Genomic DNA, 13,099 nt, shown 5'->3' with positions numbered 1-13,099 from the left:
CAAGTTAATTTAAGAAGTCTGTTAGTCATATGACCATTCCATCTAAGTTACAGTTGCAATCGAAATCATTCAACCCCAGACTGCTGTATTTTACAAATACAAGCTTTTCTGAAGATCCAGGTCTTTAGAAAAATTGCATCTAACAACTGGCATATTAAAAGTGATAATGTCAATATATAATGTAATATTTTTTAGTTCTAGGATTTTTTAATAACACAGCTGTGTGATAATTATTCAGCCCCTATTTAACATTGCTGTTTTTTAGTCACTTATTTGTTTGATGGGGGACAAAATTGTCTTAAAACACAATTAAACCTTTAGAAACTCTATCAGAAAACAGAATTAGCTTGAGCGGTTACACACATACAGTTAGCCCGTGCATGTTCTAACATGACAGTCAACAGAGCTCTCACAAAAGAAGCTATAGAGAAGAAATACTTTAGAAATTACTTTAGAAAGACTAAGGCTGTATGAAAAATTCCAAGATATTAAAAGTTCCTAGAGACACAGCTGGCAGCCTTATTCCTTCGCTTAAAATGTATTGTACCAGGAAACCTTTGAGGGTGTTGAAAAAAAGCACAATATCATAAAATGTCTGATCAGAACAACTGAGGAAAAACCAGTACAGCCAAAGACTTTCAATATGACCCAATGAAAGGTGAAAAAACATTTTAATGCAGAGTATAAGATGAGAACAAGACAAGTATGGCTTTCATGTTGAGGCATCTTGCCGAATCCCACTCTTAACTAGAAGAACATAAAATGACTTAAACATACTAAAATGCATTTAGATAGACTTTATGGAGTGATGTGACCAAACTGGAACTTTTTGGATCCATGGATCAGCGGTATGTCTGGTGCCCAAAAGGCCAAACTTATGAGCAGTAAAACACCTTCTCCATTGTCCAACATTGAGATGGACCAGTCCTGTTATAGGGCTGTTTTACTGTTACGGAAAGTGAAAATCATGACTGTACGATGGACATTGTGGATTTTTTGAAGTGTCAGACCATTTTGGTAAGAATTGACATGCCTTTAGTGCAAAGATTGAAGCTAATGATAAATGGACTTTCCTCCAGGACAATCATCCCAAAGTGTACATCCAAATCTACTTATGCTTGGTGCAGGGATCAGTCATAAAATATTTTTAGTGGTCTGTTCAGTATCCAGATTTAATTCTCATTGAAAATATTTGGTTGAAATTTGAAGAAAGCCGTGGCGAAGTGAAAACCAAAGATTATCAGTGATCTGAAAGCTTTTTCAGGTGAGGAATGAGCCAAGTTTGCAGTAAAAAAAAAAGTAACAGAAGCTTCTAAGCACTTCCAAGCAGCGTTTATTGGTGGTTTAAAAAGAAAGAATAAAAAAGAATAAAAGATTCTGCACCAAATTAGACTTTCGGGGGTTGAATAATTTTGAACATGTACGTTTAAAACCTATATATATATATATTTTTTCATTATTCATCAACTCATGTACTCAGAATTACTCAACGGTGTATTAATTAACTTTATCTAATAGTGCATTGATGCCTTTGCTGAATTGTTTTCAGAAAATTTTGTTTTCCGCAGCAAAATGTCTTGCAGGTCAAGGGGGTTGAATAATTTTGATTGCAACTGTACTTGAATGCATGGTAAATATATAAATGAACGTCAGATCACGTCAGATCACCTTATTTTTCAATGTGGAAATAACCCTATGAGCGAGACCTCCATTTCATTTGCTGCTATAGGGAAATTACGCGAAGAATAACAACATGCAGTAAACGGTAAAACAATAGATATGTATAAAACTGTTTGCACTACAAACCAGTGTGTTTATACTTAAATGGTTCGGAGTAGATTTGACTTCATTGCTATGCACTCCGAAGCCCATGTAAATACCCCATCTGAAGTTTTTTTAACCAAGTCAAACATTGAGGGAGATATCAGAGTTTTTCGAATGGCTTGCTACTGCCGTAAATGGTACATGTGATGTATCTCATAAATTGCACCACTAAATGTGCACGTAATCTTACCAAACTTCTACAGTAGTGTAAATAGGGTATGTACTCACAAAACGCTGCATCGGAAAATTAGTAAGTCCACCATGAGTGTTTTAAAAACAACTTTTACCCAATCCCTGCTAGTCTCAAAAACTACAAATGGCGACACATCGACGTCACTTCCCTGGTTTGGGAAAAGCACGTAAAAGTCCAGATTACGTGCACGTTTAGTGGTGCAATTTACGAGATACATCACATGTACCATTTACGGCAGTAGCAAGCCATTCGAAAAACTGATATCTCCCTCAATGTTTGACTAAGGTAAAAAACACTTCGGATGGGGTATTTCAATGGGCTTCGGAGTGCATAGCAATGAAGTCAAATCTACTCGGAACCATCCCTTTAATATAACACATAAAATAATACGGTAAGACATATTTGCAATATCAAGCAGCAAAACCAGCCGTTTTGTACAACTAAAAATAGCTGGACACGGATGAGACCAGAACCCATAAAATTTACAAATCGCCGCGACCACTCTTACGGCCAAAATAAGATGGATGCTGGAGGTTACTTGACATCACAAAATTGTGTTTTAGTGTAGGTCAGTTTATGCAAAAAGAGTGTTTATAGATATAGCACAGTGCTATTCATTAATAGGTTTCTCTTGTAAACTGTGTCAGTGAGTCACAGGAAAACACCACCTGTTAGTACATTTTCGTTTGTTCCAAACAAAAAACAGAGACTGTTCTCATGGTATAGTAGTAATATTGGGTCTTTATTAAGCAATCTCTTGAACCACAGTACTGTGTTTAGATTAGATAGGCCTCAGAAGTGAGAGGAATGCAGAGTCCCTAATGAGATTAATTTAATCAAAAAAAACAAAAAAAAACATAGCCTTATATACAAGTGGATGGGGTGGGCATGTGCAATAGGTGCAGCGGGTAGTAAACTGGGATGGGGGACATGGGAGGATGTTGGTGGCATTAGTACATGTAGCCTTTGGAGTAGGACTGAGGGCCCATGTTGGTGGCAGCTTGTTCGGGAGGGTAAGACGCCCCCTCGTCGAGGTGAGACAGCGGCACCGTGTCTTCCTCATTGACGTAGCGCTCGAATTCTGCCTTCAGACTTGGCCGCTGATTGTCGGGAAAAGCCAAGGATATCAGAGCCTCTGGCTCACACACGAATTTGTAAACATAACGCTCACCCGCCACCTGAAAAAAAAAGAGAGAGTAATTAAATTGGTATTAAGTATCGATTATTTCATAATATTCTCTGGGACCACAAATAGAGTAACGTCAATCTCAACCCAACGTGAGGTTTGAGGTGAAGAAAAGAAAATGCATAGGAGACTATAAAAACAATACCTTTTGCATAATTCCCTTCTCATAATAGTAGCGCAAAGAACGACTCAGTTTGTCGTAGTTCATGGCTGGACGGTTCTTCTGCATCCCCCAGAGTCTTGCCACCTAGAGTGTCAAAAGAAGTCATAATACAAACCATAAGAGCAGGAAATGACTATTGCAATGCCTTAATTTGAACACAAGAGGTCCTTTGTGACTACAAAACAACTGAACTATGAAAAGGAAGGGCGAGTCCCCACAAAATAATGCAGTTCCCTTTTATACAACCAAATTACCACTAAATGCTGACCAAAACGCCACACGGCGCACAGCTTAAACTGCTAGTTGTCAAACTTAGAGGAAATACTTATTTATCCTAAACTTCAAGGATCAGCTTAAGGGCCCTTGAGAAAAAAAAATGTTGTTCCATCTTGGGCCAGTAAACTTGTGGGTCTGCTGACATTTGAGGAACAGATTGTTTGGTCTTCGACAGAGCTCTGCGCTTTAATTGTGATAGTAAAACTTTGGCTGTAATGAATGATTCATGCGTACAGTTGAGCAGAACTGATGGAAGCATCTCTGCATGATAGTTTGCTGAGTCATGCCATTTAGCCGTCTACTGACCACAGACAATAGGAGGTTAACGCTCTCGTCTCGACCGCTGCGGTGTGCTTAGACTCCGGCGAAATGGAAGGTTGTAATATTTGGTAATGGAGCCATTCTCCATTTTATTTCACTATGCTGTTAAGTGGGGTAAATAATGCATGGCAGCTAATGGAAAACTGGCATCGTGTGGATGTGTTCTTAGACCCTGGGGAAATGTGAGCTGATCGCAAGCAAATCTCTGAAACCCATTGTTTATTCTCTCTAAGGCTGAATAAACACTGCATGGAATTGATCTGCACCTCCCAATAATCATATTGTCATCTTAGTTTTTGAATGATCAATTGCTGTTCAGGTTTTTTGGAAATAAAAACATATTCTGCCTTCTGAGAACTCGTAAAAACTCAATTTTTACCTCCTCTGGCTCGATGAGTTTGAACTCCATGCCACGACCGGTCCATGCAATGAAGTGCGCATTGCCGGGGTCGTCGAGGAGGGCCACCAAAAACTGCCAGAGCTGCAGTGAGCCGCGGCGCTGATAGGGGGCGCCCTCACGAAACACACTGCCCCCTTCCTGCTTCACCTCACCTGAGAACAGGAAAGGAGATTGTCCATTAATTCACCTATAGATAGCAGTCATATCTCAAAACAGTTAATTCAAGCCAAGACAGACACATGGAGATAAGGAATAAGGAACTGCAGACTTGGCAAGAATGGATTTATATGCATTTTTCAATTTAACTTTCCATTCTGATTGTTATGTTGGTAACAATTTGTAATGGAAAAAGATTTTTATCTAACAATTTTGACTTTTTTCTCACAATTGTGAGTTTACATCTCAGAAATTTTTTTCAGAATTGCGTGATACAAACTCACAATTTAGACTTTTTTTCTCAGAATAATGTGATACAAACTCGGAATTCTGGCTTTTTTTCCTCAGAATTGCATGCTACAGACTCTGAATTATGACTTTTTTCTTAGAATTGTGATACAAACTCGAAATTCAGACTTTTTTCACAGAATTGCATGTTACAAACTTGTAATTCTGACTTTTTTTCTCTCAGAATTGCATACTACAAACTCGAAAATTCTGACTTTTTTCTCAGAATTGCATGATACAAACTCAATATTTAAACTTTTTTTTCTCAGAATTGCATGATGCAAACTCGCAATTCTGACTTTTTTCTTAGAACTGCATGATACAAACTCAATATTTAAACTTTTTTTCTCAGAATTGCATGATACAAACTCTCAATAAAAAATTTTTTTCAGAATTGTGTGATACAAACTCTCAATAAAAATTTTTTTTCAGAATTGTGTGATACAAACTTGCAATTCTGACTTTTTTTCTCAGAATTGTGTGATACAAACTCACAATTTAGACTTTTTTCTCAGAATTGCGTGATACAAACTCACAATTTAGACTTTCTCAGAATTGTGTGCTACATACTCGCAATTCAGAAATTTTAATTCAGGATTGCATGATACAAACTCGTAATTCTGACTTTTTTCTTTTAGAATCGCATGACAAACTTGCAGTTCTCAGAAAAAAGTCAGAATTGCGAAATGTTGACTTGCAATTGCGAGGTCAGAATTGTGAGATAGCAAAAGGTATTGTCTGAGTTTGGCACTAGAACAGACTTTTTGTATTTAAAATGAATACATGTTGTATGAAAATAACATCTGAACATTTGGGACTTACTTTCAAATTTCTCAGGAACAACGCGGGAATCATTTTCAAACATGTAACCTAGTAAGATAGGACAAGAAAATTATTAGCAGTTTAATGTGAATACCAAGACAGTCCACTTGAGTTAAATCGTGCTAATGTATTAATGGTAGTCATTAATAATAAAAAGCATTTTCCTGTTTGACTTTTCAAATTGAGATGAATGAATACAATAACCGTTTTTCCGTTGATATTTATAAATTCTTATTATGGGAAACAAGGGTTCTTGATGATTATTATTATTCGGTTATGTACACTCATGAAGCAAGGAACTAAATTTTCTGTATCTAATGGCTCATTACAGAGATCAGCTAACAACTGAAAATACCCAAAATGGTGCGGCAAATGCAGCAAGCGGAGAGAAGGATTATTTTTCTTCACTTCAGGAAAAATACTCGTCTTTTCCAGTAGTAATATTTACCCTGGAATTCTTTAGGCAAGGGAGAAACAAATGTCCATGCCAACAGAAACACAGACCCTCTGGCCTGGTTAGCCAGTGACCGCACTGTACTGGCCAATCCTGACGTGCTGTGAGTGTGTGAAATGCACATTCTAGAACTATACTAGAGCTGCATGTTTTTAGGTGAACGAATCATGTCCTTACCTTCACTGTTGTGCTGTGGGTTGGGGTAGCCCTCGTTGTGATGATACATGGAGGGGCAACCAGGCACATCTGTAGGGAAAACACAAACAAATGACTCTCAGTGATGGATGTATGCAAATGATCTGATCAATTACATTTATGCTTCCTGTTGGTGAAAAGTCAACTCCTCTCTTCCAAAACCCATAGTGAATTCCCTACACAGGCAGCATTTTAAGGTACAGGCATCTAATTTTTTCCCCTTCTAAAATACCCTGGGATCTTACATGCTGTCTATGTAGAGCATTCGTAATTATTCCCTTATGGGGTTACGTTGTGGTTAGGATATGCTGCCTATGTAGGTAGTCGGCAGGTTTGAGAACAGAGCTAATCGTTGTTAGTCCTCTTTAGGCACTATTTCTGTAGGGTGTGAGACTGGTGCATCTGCAGATTTGATAACCTCTGCCACTGAGTGCTCCAAGGACAAAAGGTCCATTTGTCATAAATTCATTTGTCATAATATCACCTGTCTGCAGCTTTATTTTTAGGATGTAAAGGGCAGTGGATCTTAAACAGTCACACAGCACTGCAGGAAGCCAGAATCAGCTTTATAAGTGTTGTACCATTCCTTCTTTCTCTCTGCTTCTATACTGTATAAATGAGAAATGGTTAGTTTGTGAGGTGGAGTCATGATTCACAACTGGAGAATGCAGTGGCAGAGGCCGTGATAAGAGGTCACAGGGGAGAAAGAGCTCTGAGGGACTAGAGCACTTTTCTCATATGTAGAGCTCATTAATGTAACTGTTGACAGAGCTGTTGGACTGGAACTCACAGAGCCCCTCTAAAACATAAGCCCTATTCAGACTGTAATTGTTTCTCATGTGGACTTCTGTAAAAAAATATATTTACATGGCACCTCAGTGATAAAACTCATGGATTTGGATGGTGATTTATTTTTTATGTTCTTTGATCCTACGAACTCAGGAAGGCGCTGCTCACGTGGCCAGTCGCATGATTGTCTGCTGTAAATAAAATGCCATATGCTTGGAATTTTATAATATCCTATTTATTATTTGATTATTTAAATCTCATGTAAAAATAGGAAAATCAACGCTATAGTTTGTTTTCAGTCCTGCATTTTATCTCTTTAAAAATGATGGATGCAATTAAAATTAATGTGAGTTAACATTAATGCAACTTTTTTCCAAGAATTCTGAGAACATATCAGTCTTTTTTTTTTCCCTCAGAAATGGACTTTATAACTTGCAATTGCATGTTTATGTGTCATAATTTTAAGAAGAAAAAAAAATTAGAATTGTGAGATATAAAAAAGCAGGAAAAAAGTAAAAATTGTACGTTTATATTTCACAATTCTGACTTTATTATTTGCAGTGGCGAGTTTATATTACACAGTTCTGAGAAAAAAATATTTGCGAGTTTATCTCTCACAGTTCTGACTTTTTTTTTCTCAGAATTTAGATTTTATATCATGCAATTGTGACTTCTGATAATGCACAATTGCAAGATATTAAGTCAGAATTGTAATACACTCGCAATTCTGAGAACATATCAGTCTTTTTTCCCTCTCAGAAATGGACTTTATAACTCACAATTGTGAGTTTATATGTCATAATTCTAAGAAAAAAACTCAGAACTAAGAAATATAAACTCAGAACTGTGAGAAAAGTCAACATTGTGATTTTTTTTATTTCACAATTCAGATTTTTTTTCTCTCAGAATTGACATTTTAAATCATGCAATTCTGACTTTATAATGCACAACTGCAAGTTATTAAGTCAGAATTGTAATATATATACACTCGCAATTCTAAGAACATATCAGTCTTTTTTTTTCATCAGAAATGGACTTTATAACTCGCAATCACAAGTTTATGTCATAATTCTAAGAAAAAAACTCAGAACTAAGAAATATAAACTCAGAACTGTGAGAAAAGTCAACATTGTGATTTTTTTTATTTCACAATTCAGATTTTTTTTTTCTCTCAGAATTGACATTTTAAATCATGCAATTCTGACTTTATAATGCACAACTGCAAGTTATTAAGTCAGAATTGTAATATATATACACTCGCAATTCTAAGAACATATCAGTCTTTTTTTTCATCAGAAATGGACTTTATAACTCGCAATCACAAGTTTATGTCATAATTCTAAGAAAAAAACTCAGAACTAAGAAATATAAACTCAGAACTGTGAGAAAAGTCAACATTGTGATTTTTTTTATTTCACAATTCTGATTTTTTTTTCTCTCAGAATTGACATTTTAAATCATGCAATTCTGACTTTATAATGCACAACTGCAAGTTATTAAGTCAGAATTGTAATATATATACACTCGCAATTCTAAGAACATATCAGTCTTTTTTTTTCATCAGAAATGGACTTTATAACTCGCAATCACAAGTTTATGTCATAATTCTAAGAAAAAACTCAGAACTAAGAAATATAAACTCAGAACTGTGAGAAAAGTCAACATTGTGATTTTTTTTATTTCACAATTCTGATTTTTTTTTCTCTCAGAATTGACATTTTAAATCATGCAATTCTGACTTTATAATGCACAACTGCAAGTTATTAAGTCAGAATTGTAATATATATACACTCGCAATTCTAAGAACATATCAGTCTTTTTTTTTTCATCAGAAATGGACTTTATAACTCGCAATCACAAGTTTATGTCATAATTCTAAGAAAAAAACTTTGACAGATAAACTCGCAATTGGGAGAACAAAAGTCAAAATTGCAAATTTGTATCTCACAATTCTGAGAAAAAAATCTGAATAATATCATCATTAATAAGTCACAGTTACCTTTTTTATTTTTTTATTCAGTGGCAGAAACGGGCTTCTATAGAGACGTGGATTCAGACGTCAATTAAATTACCACTCAACCTTGATGTTTGTCAAAAAACAGTAGGTAATATGGGCTGGGATTTTTATGTGAGTGGTGGGAGAAAAACACGGGCATTCTGGATTCAAACGGCAATAAAATCAGACTAACACAGACTAATAATGTAATATTTTACTACTAAAAAATACTGAGTATGACTCAAACTCACAGCACATAGAGTTTGTTATTTTTTCATTTAGTGTAAGCCAGTGAAAACACTGGATCAAGGACTGCTCATTTGTAAATAAACACAGTGCCGTACTTCACTCTAAAACGCATCGCACATATATTTAGTTACTTAAACCACAGCCTCTGCAATTTAATAATCAAACTAGACCATTTCTTCTTTTCAGTTTTATTTTGATTTAATCATGTAGCCCTACCGCATGTCGTACAAAACTGTCAGTATGATTTCTTATTGGTGTTAGCTTCTATTTCTCTCTGTTTTTGTTCTGTAGCAGAGCGGCAGCCAAAGGCCTGGGCAGGGATGAATCTACAGATAACAAGATGTACTCCACCTCAGATAGGGCACTTAATCCTCACACAAACATCCTTTTGTTTCAGACTATCCCATCCAAAGCTGCCACATTTCTGTACGTATGAATCTGAGCTAGAAGTAGCATCAGCCTTCCTCAATGGTATTAATGAATAAAACCGAATAAATCAGTTTTCAGTATTACTTCCATTTTAATTTGAGGGTTTTCTTTTTATTTCAGTTTTAGTTTTAGTCATTTTAGTACTTCAACTTCATTTTAGTTAGTTACAAAGGCAACATTTCTAAGTTGTGTTTAAGTCTTTTAAGTTTCTTTTTCATGTAATATTTGTGTTTATGTGCTTGATTTCAGTTATGGAAATGTATTTAATTGTTTGAATGGTTTTAGTTTTAGTTTACACTGGACAAGTAGTACCTCAGAAAACTAGCAGGGGATGAAAAAACACACAAAAGGACATGCTTCCTTTTTCCTTGGTTAAACTGGCAACTCTGTTTTTTAGTCTATGTGCAATGTTTGTTAGATCACTGTTGTTTGTAGTCTTTCACAGAGCACTGATAAGTTGGACCTGCGCAGGGTGTTGTGTTTCGACCCTGAGTCAGTCGCTAAAGCCGAATGGGAGGAGGTGAGTTCGCCTGTGTTGTGAGTGTATGGCCCGAGCCCCCCGGCTACAACACAACCCCCCCCCACCACCACCGCCTCCCGCCCGCTCGACCAAGCCAGAGCACGAGCTCGGGTTACCGAGGCTACGCTCATTTTTCCATTATGAGTTCATCTGCCTGCAGAAAAAGGAAGCCGCTGCTGCAACCCTACACCCGCGAGCACTCCGCTGGGGATTCTAGTCTTTCCAGTGCCCTCCATTTTCTCAATGAAATTCCTATGCCTCCCTCCTTCTCAAAGAACACAGGCAGAAAAGGGAGGGGCAAACAAGGAGAAGCGGGGAGAGGTACAGAAACACTGTTGAGACCTTTGTAAAGTGTCGGTGGATGTGGAAGCGGAGAAGAACAAACAGAATCTCTTCGGAAAAAAAAAAGACTTTCTGGTTTCGTGTTTACATTAGTGGCCTAACGTGGTTTGATTTTTCAGCAAGAGAGAGGAGATGAGACACCATTTCAAAGCAAGTCTTTTGACTCACGTACCAGGTTCGTAAGTGTAGTCAGTGGGTTCCTGTTTAACCATCATATGGGCAGGAGGAAACCTCTGATGCTGTGGCCCGGCCATGTGGGCCGCTCGGTCGTACAGAGGGTCCATATACTCCTGCTTGAAGTTCTGCTGAGGAGGATAAGGCAAGCAGGGGTCAGAGTGCTGTCTGTGGTAACCACCGCCTCCGCCCCCGGTGGCGTGGGCAGGATGCATGCGCTGCAGAGCCTGGCCTTGGGAAGAGAATGGTGGGCACATCTCTGCAGAGCCGGAAGGGAACCTGGAACTAGGAGGGAAAATGAAACCTTGATTAACACATAGGGTCAGATTTACTAAACAGGGTAAATAAGCGTTAAAGTGCAATTCCATAAAAGCACAGATGGGAGGGGAAATTCTGTGTGTGATTTCCTGACAATGAAAACATTAAACAACACAAACACCGCCAGATGATTTCTATAATGACCAGCGCAATCTACCAAGAGAAGTGTAAATTACCACCTGCTTTAAAGAAAAAGTTCACTTCCAGAACAAAAATGTACAGATAATTAACTCATCCAAGATGTCTTTCTTTCTTCAGTTGTGAAGACAGTAAAATTCAAAATAGGCGTAAAAACAGTGAGTGACGGGAAGCTATGCTAAGGCTAACTAGCCTATAGCCTACATCTTGCTGTCTGCAAAAGACAGAGTAACTTAAACGTACCATATAAGGGGCCGTTCACATGTCGCGCCTAAAAACGCGTGGAAAACGCTAGACATGCAGCTTTCTCCTTCTTTCCAAAGCGCTCTGTAGCTTGCGCTCCCGTGACGTCAGCCGTTGCTACGCAACCATGACCTGCGCTCTCCATGAAGAAGTGGAAGTTTCAGCAAAGGATAAATGGATTTCCAAAACTAAAAATCGCTTGCAGTAGTTCTGCTACTAAAAACTGTTATCCCTGTAACAGCTATGACCGGCTGTTCCTCCATCTTGGCTAAGCTTTTAATGTTTTTCGTGAAAGGAAGAAACTGATTCATTGGTTCTTGTCACATGACCCGTGGTGCGCTTGCGGAATTCTGAAAAAAGAAATGAGCGACCGCATTGCTTCCATTATGAGCGTGCATACCGCGTGTCTACATTTGAAATAACGAACTTGAGCGCGCAAAAGACGCTACATGTGAACAATCTCCCGATCAAACTCTGCTTCCCGAAAGTTATAAACTGCCTCCAGAACCCAGTTAAGATAAAAAAATCTATTCAGCAAAAATAGTGATGCAGTAAAGTCTTTTTTCGCTCAGCCGAGCCTTCTCTGTTGCTGTGTGGAGCAGCCTATGTCAGTCACCTCTTTTACCCCCCACGACTCCTGAATGTCACTCACTCATGCAGGCATGCACTGCGGTCTCGTGAGAAAACGCAGCTTTTTGATATATTTTTTTTTCTTGTTCCCGAATATTTGTATACAAATATTCGGGAATACAAATATTTTAAGTATTTGTTCGAAATAAGTATTTGTAAAAAACACGCTATTTGTGCCTTTCCGAATACCGTATTCGGGTTCGGCTCCACCCCTAGTAATGGACTTCTATGGTGACCCTGAGTTTTAACTTCCAAAATGCAGTTTAAATGCAGCTTCAAAGGGCTCTAAACGATCCCAGACAAGGAAGAAGGGTCTTATCTAGTGAAATTATTGATTATTATTATTATTATTTTTATTACAATTTAAATACTTTTTAACCCAAATTTTCATCTTGCCTAGCTCTATATCAAGACAGTTAGGTTATTTCGAAAAACTCTTATCTCATCAAACGCTCTTTGCAAAAAAAGGTAAAACAGCGATGTAGGGCAATTTTGAAGTTGGAGAAGACAACGAGATGGGAGTTTTTCGACCTACCCTAACTGTCATGTACCAAAATACACAGAGTTGTATTCTGGCTGGGATCATTTAGAGCCATTTGAAACAGCATTTTAACTGCATTTTGAAAGTTCAAACTCGGGGGCACCATAGAAGTCCACTATATGGAGAGAAATCCTGAAATGTTTTCCTTAAAAAACATAATTTCTTATGACTGAAGAAAGAGAGACATTAACATCTTGGATGAGTAAATTTTCTGTAAATATTTGTTCTGGGAGTGAACCTTGCATGCTTTTTTTGGATGTTAAATAATGCTGTAAATACCAGTATTTGACAAGCACAAACGTTAGTAAATAGTGTTGCGTGATTCATTTTAATACTCTCCTCCCACAAATTTTACATCTGAAAGGGATACTACAATCTTAAAATGCATATTCAATAAGGTCAGTTGCAAAAATAACTAAGCTAATTCTTCACTGTGCGTCTTTGGTAAATCC

The 13,099-nt window shown here is 37.5% G+C and overlaps 1 protein-coding gene across 2 annotated transcripts in view; it reads right to left on the bottom strand.

Annotated features, from left to right (window-relative positions):
* Positions 1 to 2,754: 2,754 nt before the first annotated feature.
* The window catches only part of etv4 (ETS variant transcription factor 4), a 34,534-nt gene continuing 24,189 nt past the window's right edge, over positions 2,755 to 13,099 (bottom strand). For both annotated transcript variants that reach the window (XM_073828448.1, XM_073828449.1), the window contains exons 7-12: positions 10,776 to 11,062; positions 6,261 to 6,329; positions 5,630 to 5,677; positions 4,343 to 4,515; positions 3,349 to 3,450; positions 2,755 to 3,195 (exon numbers count right to left, since the gene is read on the bottom strand). In XM_073828448.1, the coding sequence (XP_073684549.1) occupies positions 2,968 to 3,195; positions 3,349 to 3,450; positions 4,343 to 4,515; positions 5,630 to 5,677; positions 6,261 to 6,329; positions 10,776 to 11,062 (907 nt within the window). In that variant the 3' untranslated portion in view covers positions 2,755 to 2,967. The remainder of the gene's footprint in view (positions 3,196 to 3,348; positions 3,451 to 4,342; positions 4,516 to 5,629; positions 5,678 to 6,260; positions 6,330 to 10,775; positions 11,063 to 13,099) is intronic.

The sequence above is a fragment of the Garra rufa genome, chromosome 22 (genome assembly GCF_049309525.1).
Source record: "Garra rufa chromosome 22, GarRuf1.0, whole genome shotgun sequence".
Taxonomy (NCBI): domain Eukaryota; kingdom Metazoa; phylum Chordata; class Actinopteri; order Cypriniformes; family Cyprinidae; genus Garra; species Garra rufa.
The sequence above is the reverse complement of the archived record's forward strand: the minus strand, read 5'-3'. Positions and strand labels throughout refer to the sequence as shown.